General features: G+C 38.2%; 1 protein-coding gene across 1 annotated transcript in view; it reads left to right on the top strand.

The window, feature by feature from the left end:
• The first annotated feature begins 3,678 nt into the window (after window positions 1–3,678).
• Window positions 3,679–8,767, top strand: part of prex1 (phosphatidylinositol-3,4,5-trisphosphate-dependent Rac exchange factor 1) — a 197,201-nt gene continuing 192,112 nt past the window's right edge. The window contains exons 1-2 of the mRNA XM_059980583.1: window positions 3,679–3,750; window positions 4,038–4,187. Coding sequence (XP_059836566.1) covers window positions 4,047–4,187 — 141 coding nt within the window. The 5' untranslated portion in view covers window positions 3,679–3,750; window positions 4,038–4,046. The remainder of the gene's footprint in view (window positions 3,751–4,037; window positions 4,188–8,767) is intronic.

Genomic DNA, 8,767 nt, shown 5'->3' with positions numbered 1-8,767 from the left:
CAAATATGTAGACTTCGTTGATGTTGGTCATGATCATACTGACTCTGTCATTCTCAGGCATGCTTCCTTCTTTCCAGAAGGAGATGAAATAAAGAATTCACCAGAATTAATGCTCCACCATATTTTAGTAGTTAGACATGAATTGCATCTGTTCCAGAATACTGTTGCCTTTCAACTGTTGTATGGTCTTCTTACCTTCTTGTCCAGCTCAAGTAATACCAATTCTGTGAAAATTGGTACATTGTCAGATGATGAGATCTTCAAAATGCTCCTTCTTTCGAGTAGTCACTGCTTTTCTATCTGTGGTCTGCTCATGGCTGTTCTTGGCTCCAGTTGTGATAGATCCTTGTATGTTTGGACAATTGTTGCTTTTGTTATTACTATAGAATACAAGTGTGTGTGGTTACTGCATCTATGCATTCTTTGCACCCATCATCTGTTCTTTAGACTTTTGTTTGTTGGACTTCAGTTTATAAATGTGTGTAGATGTTTTTATTGTCCTTGAAAAATGACTGTCTTCTGAGTCTATGAATGCCTTGTGTTAACAATTACTGAGCTTGTGGATCTGCTGGTAGTCTCATCATACTAGTCTTGGAGATTCCTTGTCTGATGGCATTGGGTTTGCTGACCGTGAAGTTCTAAACTCAGAAGAAAACCTTAAGCCCTATCCAATGTAGACAGCTATGGATACCCTCACTAGAGGGAGGTAACTACCCAATCTTCAAAGACTAGTTCACTTCTCGGTTTATTCATCGTGGGGAGTTCAGCTGCCAATACCCACTATTTGAGTGGTGGGTCCCCTCTCGTTAGTAAGGAAAAGATACTTCCAGTTAACAAAGTAATTGAAACACAGTTCATTTATTTTTAGTGTTACATGTTTAAATTTAAACAACGTTCATACATTGTGGCTATGATTAAAGTCACCAGAGAGATATTGAAGCTGGTGATGTAAAAGTCTTTATTCATCACAAAAAAAGATATTCTCCTGGAGACACTCTTGATAGAGCCTCACAAACAAAAAAATGTTTCACATTTATCAGATAAGATCTATGTTAACAATAGGTGATGCAATACAATTTCGAGAGTTACAGAGATACTGTTTATTCAATACTTTCGGTTGACAAATGATTCCTTTGAGGAACATATTCACCTCCTGCTGGCCGAATTCTACATGAGGACATGACTATGGCTGGGTATTCACTATGTGTGCATGTATTTCACTACAAGGTGCATCTGCAGTTTTAAATAAGCTTCCTGAAAAATATTCCTAATACATATGAAGGGCCTATATTCATATCTTACACATCTGTGTAGATTCAAAAACTGATTTGATTTATTGTGTGCAGATGTATCAGTGTATTTAATAGCCTGCCTTTAATTTTAATCTTTGGTTTGATTCCAATTTCTGCACTGAGAGATGGCTGAGCCACCTTGATTATAGACATGACTGTTGAGAAAATACTTCAAAGTCAATTTTTTTTATTAACATATGGTTTTGTGATAGACAAGGTATAAAGGTGGATCTGAAGAGAGAAGAAATTCTTGGGATAACATACTGTATTGCCTATAATAAGTTTATTTGAAATATGCAGACTTTGCATCATATATGCAAATATGCAGTCACTATCTTACTATCTGCAGTCAGATAGTGCCCAAGGTTCATTATCTGGTCATAACACTGAAATTTGGAAGCATTCGGATCTGTGACCTTTCATGACAGTTGCTGGAAACATGAATGCCAAAGGGGGGGCATCAAGGAAAATCAATGTTACCGCAAGACAGCTACAGATGAAAACTGTACAAAGGATGATGGTAAAAATGAGTGATGGAACTAGGGTCATGGTGATATTGAGGGCAGGAATGAAATAACTGTCTTTGACTGAGAAGACTAAATGGATTGCAAGAGTATCAACCTTCATTGTATTCTCTGGTAGCCATATGGTTTCTTTCAAGAATTGAGTATCAAGGATTGGTGTTGGTGTCAGTTTAGAACAGTGACAAGACAACATGTCATGAAGAAGAGTATATATGGTGAAGAAAAGCTCAATATTTGAGGTATAGCTGAGAGTTTTTTGAACTGAAAGAATCATTAAACTGTAACAAGTACAGAGATGATTTATGAAAATGCTGCCAGGACTTGAGGGCCCGAGTTTCAGAGAGAAGTCGTGTAGGCTAGGATTTTATTCCCTGGAATGTAGGAAATTGAGAAGTGACTCCTTAAAATCATGAGAGGTATAAATAGGGTAAATGCATTTAGTCTTTTTCCCAGGGAAGGTGAACTTAAAACTGAAGGATATAGGTTAAGGAGGTTTTCTTCACGCAAAACCTGGTGCAAATATGGAAAAAAGTTACCAGAGGATGTGGTTGAGACAGAGTACAATAACAACATTTAAAAGACATCTAGATAAGTAAATCGATTGGAGGGTTTTATAAAGAGGCAAACACTGACAAAGGTGTTACCTCTACGACTTCCTTTGACAGCCATTCCAAATAACATCTATTTTTCTGTGTGAAAAGCTTGCCCCTTAAATCTCCTTTAAATTTACCCCCTCACCTTAAAACTATATTTCAGTCTTAGACTCCCTTGCCCGAGGAAAAACACTCCACCGATCCTTTTTATACCCCTTGTAATTTCGTAAACCTCTGTAAGATCATCACTCAACCTCCCACATTCCAGCGAGAATAAACACAACATATCCAGTCTCTCCTTCTAATTATAGATCCCCATTCCGGGCAGCATCCTGATGAATCTCTTCTGCAATCTTTCCATCGTCACGATAGGATCCTGCAGAGTGCTGCTTTCATTGAATTGAGAATTGGATTAGTTTCAATCACATTATTGCATCAGAGTAAAATATATCCTTGTCTTAAATTAATGCAGTTCCTGCTTAAATACTCATTGAAGGAAAATAAAGCTACTTATTTTCACAGTCTTCTCAGATGAGTTTTGTAAAGATCTCGAGCAAGTCTAATCTACCAAATGCATTTGTAAAGATTGCCCTCTAGAGTAAAAAAGGGACAAATCTAACGAATATTAGTTAATTGGTATTTTTATTTTCTTTCTGTAAATAATGGTCGCCCTTGTGAAAGCAAGTAAAATTTCTTCAATTTATCTTAACACATACCTCCACGTTAATAAAATTACTGTGCTGCAGTCAAAGAGAATAGCGGAATTCTAGACAACGCGAAGGCCAAAAGTAAGGGACCATCTCTAAGATTGCAATTTAAAAAACGAGTCACTGAAAAATATTTGCATTTTTCAGGAATTCAAGTTATTATTTAAAATAAATCTCCAAACAGTATAATGTTGTATTTTAACATAATTACTGTAAAACGAAATTACTCTTTTAAGCCAAATAATTCTGTGCTTTTCATCAAGCAGGCAACATTGCACTTTGGACATGTTTAGCAATTAAACAAAAGTTCAACTTTGCCATGGTGAGATCCACTGTCTTGAATCTTCGTAATGATGAAAAAAGTTATTGGCAAAAATGTAACCATTTTAGTTGTGAACGGGTTTGGTTTTAACAGTTGCTTTTTGGCGCCCAGTGGGCAGAGCTGTCGGAGTTTAAGTGAGATTTTGGAGACGGTCCCTTTACGTGGTTTCTGAGCATGTGCCTGTTGTCTCATTGGCAAAAAGCGGAATCCTGCTGGACGGTAGCATTTGCTGCAGATTTTGGCAATTTGTAACTCAGTCCCATTCTCTTTATCTCAGCCAGTGTTATGGTGGCTTTCTTCCTCTAGCTTTAAGTAAGTTCGGCAGAAGTTTGAGAACAAATGTGCTATAAGTCATCCGTTTCACGTTGCGAAGAGTCTTCTAACGGAGTTGTGACTTCTCCAAGGAGCCGTAAAACCGAACCCTTCAGTCTCGTTTTATCGGATAGAACGGAATAGGGAAGCCAGCAAAATGCTAGTGGATCCGAACCAAATTGATTCTCAACTCTTTTAAAGAAGCCGCCTGTTGTGAAGTGATAGAAATTTATCTTCACGTGTATTTTTTTGTTTTGCCTTTGAACTGACTTGTTTACTTCTAACAGCACAGGAACATGGACGAAGAAAGTCACCAAGAAAATGGAGTGGAGAGTGGAAAAGACACCGATCGGCAGCTTCGCTTACGTGTGTGTGTGATGAATGAGATTTTAAAAACAGAGAGGGACTACGTGGGGTCCTTGAAATTTCTGAAGTCTGTAAGTTTTTTTTCCCCTGCTAGAGTCTCTGTGTAGTTTGTTTTGTCTTTCTGGGATGTGAAATCACTCTCTCAGATCGACGTGTTAGCCCGTTGGATGCATTAACACAATGTTAGCAATGTTTAAATTTCACGTGGAAGGGCTTTGTGGTTCTTTTTTTCGATCACTAGTCTGTTAGCTCCGAAAATACTGCACTCGTTGTCATTTGAAACTGTGTGTCGAGTCAGATTTCCCTTCTGGGGCCGAGGTGCACGTTGTTGGATCTAAGGTTCACACTAAGCGATTCTGTTTAAAGGGCTTCGAAAATGCAATTTGTGGAAGTTCTCGTTTGACTAATCTTACATTCGCGGTGGTGCACCAGTTGCCTGGTTAACTCGCACAATACTGGGAATCGTTCTATCGGATTTATGGAGACTGAAATAATTGTGATAATGAATGCTCCTCTTTGTGGCTTTTCTCAATAAAACGTCCACGGAGATGGGTAAACCCCTCTTTTAGAAAATACTGAACATGAATCATGCAAGAATGCTTCCAGTTTATTTTAAAACGGGTTTAACCGCCCCATTGATGTTTTTGTTTCTACTTGGTCCAGGATTCTGAAATTAATTCGAGCCTTTTTTTTGGGACAGTAATTAAGTTTGCTGTTTCGGTGGTTTCCTGTTGAGGCAGAAGGTTTGCTTGCTGCCGATAAGCCTTCTTGGGCTGAAAGGTGTGCCATATGGTTTGTGTAAAGTCAAATCCCGTTTTCTAGACACAATGAGAGAAAGAGGAAAGGCTCAGTAAATCAGTTTGCCCTCTCCCGATTGAACATCTGAGCATTTGGCGGAAGCCCCTCGAGCGGTCCCATGGGACCTGAAACAACCTGCCATTATTTATAACATCTCTGAACAAACGGACAAGATCGACTAAGTCAGATCGAAAATGGTGATTATGTGTCAGGTAGAGCTAGGTTAAGGTTTCGGTTAGATTCTGGTTATTGTTGTGGAAGTCATCCAGTCAAAGATTTTCTCCCCATTTGTTGCTCGCCATCCACCCACTACACCAGACAGCATTTCGCACTAAAGGTTGTAATAAAGTACAGTATTTTTCTTGAAAATGGGGTCTTTGGCTTTTGTTAATCTTGATTTCAATAATTGGTTAGACTGATGAGCGGGATTTGCACCACTCCATTGCTAAGCTACAGATGTTAACTGATTTATTTTGTATCGATGTACTGCTTCAGTGCCGAAAGGTTCACTGAATTTAGAAAGCGGGCTGAAAATGGGCTGCCCACTTTCTCTGTTTTCGTATCTTCATTGATGATGTTTTGAAGAATGGGCTTGTGAATACCAAATAATTTGCATTTGTTGGTGGGATCATTTGAAATTCGAATGTGCCTGAAATCTTGAACAGTGAAACATTTGGTATTGTCGGTCTAGTGCTGAGTATGGCGATTTGTGTTAAAGACTTTCTGCTGTCCTAGCAGGCTTTAAGAACCTTGGGAGGGAGAGGAGGGGTAGGGTGACACCTCACTCAGTTGCTGAGTGACTAAGTGTACTTTCTGATTTCATCAAACACAGGTTGAGATTCTTGATTAGATACAGTCAAATGGCTGTTCCTGCTGCTTTTGAAGTTGGAAGCTATGCACTCAAGTAAGAGATGCACGTGGCATGTGTGTGGAGTCCAAGCTCCAGAGGAGAAACCAATCATTACTGAGAAAGCTCTCCAGCCTTCCTGAGCTGATCACTTGGCATCCTTCAGGATGCAAAAGCCTCAAAGTTGGCATGTGACTTCAGCAAAGTTTGTTGTACAAGAACTTGTCTTTCACACTTGCATATTAGTAACTTGGCACATAACTTGATGCACTTGAGGATATCTTGAATATCAAAGTACTTGCATGTTATGATCACTTAACCATGTAATTTTGGGGATATAGGGCAGATCAAAGTTCTTACTGTATGTCACCATGGATTCATTTTCTTGTGGGCATTTGCAGTAAATACAAAGAAATACAATAGAATTGATCAAAAAACAGATACAAGAAGATGAATAAACAGCCAATGTGCAAAATACAACAAACTGGAAATGCAAAAAGAAATAAAACAAACAAACAATGTTCCCTCTAATTTTTTTTAAAGCTGCCTGAGCCAATTGTTGCTCTGAACAGGAATTTTTTTACCTGGCCTGAAAACTGTATGATGCTTTAATTTTTTTTTGTAATATGGATATTGAGAGTGAAAATTGAAAAATCACATACTTTTTTATTTATTAATTGAAGGGTATAATGAAATCCAGTACATCAAAGAAAATCTTGCTTCATAAACCTTTTCTCATCTTTATTACAAATCTGCTGTCTATAAACACCGTCTGGATGAATTTTGCATCCAGATGAAAGACATATCTTAATCCTCATTAGATCATCCAAATGTTTAATTCTGGTCTGTTTCTGGATTTACGTTTGATTGAATTCATAATATGTTCATAGTCAGCACTGGAACCTTGCAATGTTCCAATGATGTCAACAAGAATTGACAGTTCTTCAAATTATTTGTTTCTGAGCATATAGTTCAACATATCTGGACCAGCTGGAAAAATGGGCTGAAAAATGTCAGATGGAATTTCATGCAGAAAAGTGTGAGTTGTTACCAGGGTGGGTCTTACACAGTGAATGGTAGGGCAATGTAGCGTATGGTAGGACAAAAAGATCTGGGAATACGTCTGTAATTCATTGAAAGTGGTGTCGCAGGTAGATAAGATCGTAAAGAAAGCTTTTGGCACATTGGCCTTCATAAATCAAAGGATTAAGTACATTTGATAGAAGTATACGAAATTATGAGGGTTATAGATAGGGTAAATGCAAGCAGCCCTTTTCCAATTGAGGTTAGGTGGGACTTGGACGAGGTCGTGGGTTAAGGGTGAAAGGTGAGATGTTTAAGGGGAACATGAGGGGAGACTTCTTCACGTAGAGGGTGACGAGAATATGAAATGAGCTGCCTGCACAAATGGTGGATGCAATTTTGATTTCATTGTTTAAGATAAGTTTGGATAGGTAAATGGAGGACTATGTTCCTGGTGCAGGTCGATGGGACCAGGCAGTTTAAATGGTTCGGCACAGACTAGATGGGCCAAAGGGCCTGTACCTTTACAGTAGTTTTCTATGACTTTACGTCAGTGAATGTCTAAATTGAACCAGTCTTAACTTTCTCAGAAATGAAAAATTTGAAATCACAGTATTGCTGCAATATTTTTGAGGTGATGCTTTCACTGTAGTTATAATAGTAACTGAGTATTTTTTTGTCAGTCAAATAACATTCTCTTTTCCCAAGTCAAAATTGGCTGCGCTTGCATTAGCAGCAGGGTCAAAAGCTTAACATTCTCTTAACCCATCTTCGAAAAATCTATTATCCCAGTGATTACACACATATTGAAGGTGCAGTATCCACATCAGACAGCAGATCTTTCACTTTGTCACTTCAATAAACGGTATTGCTAAGCACTACCGACTTCCATTTTTTGTTTATTGTTACCATTTGCAACAGTTTTGTAACTTGAAACACTGGCAATGTAAATACATTGAAGCTCCAAAATGTTTCAAATTAAAGGTGGCATGTTTATTTAGAAAATTTATTAATTATTACAGGGTATTTCACAATTACATTAACAGATCTCAAATTATATTAGCATAATTTCAAAATTATATTAACATTATGTTTTTAAATTCCAGCTGCATGACAACAAAGGCTAAGTGTGTGGGAGCATTTCAGTTACTGCACAGCTACTCACCCATGCAGCTTAGAAGGCACATTGTACAGTAAATAAATAAGCAATAACTGTTGAGAACATGAGATGGAGTCCTTGAAAGTGAATCCATAGGCTGTGGGAACAGTTCAGTGTTTGAGTGAGTGAAGTTATACCCTCTGGTTCAATAGCCGGATAGATGAAGGGTAATAACTGGAGATGTGGGTTCAGGAAGCATCTACCTGACCTGATGAGTACTTCCTGTATTTTCTGTTATATTTCTAATTTCCAGCATCTGCAGAATATTCTGTGTCATACAGCAAATGGGAAAATTCTAGGCAGTGATATAGCAGGTGCTCAATGATGCTCATTTGATTCATGGGGTTTGTATGTGAAGATTGGATTGTGGAAATGAACCACTTACGGTATGACTATTTGTATACTTGTGGTTTGAGGTATGCCTGAGAGTTCAATGAAATAAGCTATCTTTCAAATGGATCACTTAATCTCCTATACAGAATTTCTCTGTTGATGAACTGGTGAATACTTTGATGGGATACTTTGATGTTAGTTAATGGAATAGATGGCTTTGTTGCCAAGTTTGCAGGTGATACGAAGATTGGTGGAGTGGCAGGTAGTGTTGAGGAAACAGGTAGGCTGCAGAAGGACTTAGGTTAAGAGAGTAAGCAAGAGAGTGGGAAATGAAATACTATGTTGGAAAATGCATGGCAATGCACTTTGGTAGTAGAAATAAATGCAGAGTATTTTCTAAACTGGGAGGAAATCCAAAAATCTGAGATGCAAAGGGACTTGGGAATCCTTGTGCAGAAAACCCTAAAGGTTAATTTGCAGGTAGATTTGGT

The sequence above is a fragment of the Hypanus sabinus genome, chromosome 9 (genome assembly GCF_030144855.1).
Source record: "Hypanus sabinus isolate sHypSab1 chromosome 9, sHypSab1.hap1, whole genome shotgun sequence".
NCBI classification, from domain to species: Eukaryota; Metazoa; Chordata; class Chondrichthyes; order Myliobatiformes; family Dasyatidae; genus Hypanus; species Hypanus sabinus.
This window is presented reverse-complemented; position numbering and strand designations above follow the sequence as displayed.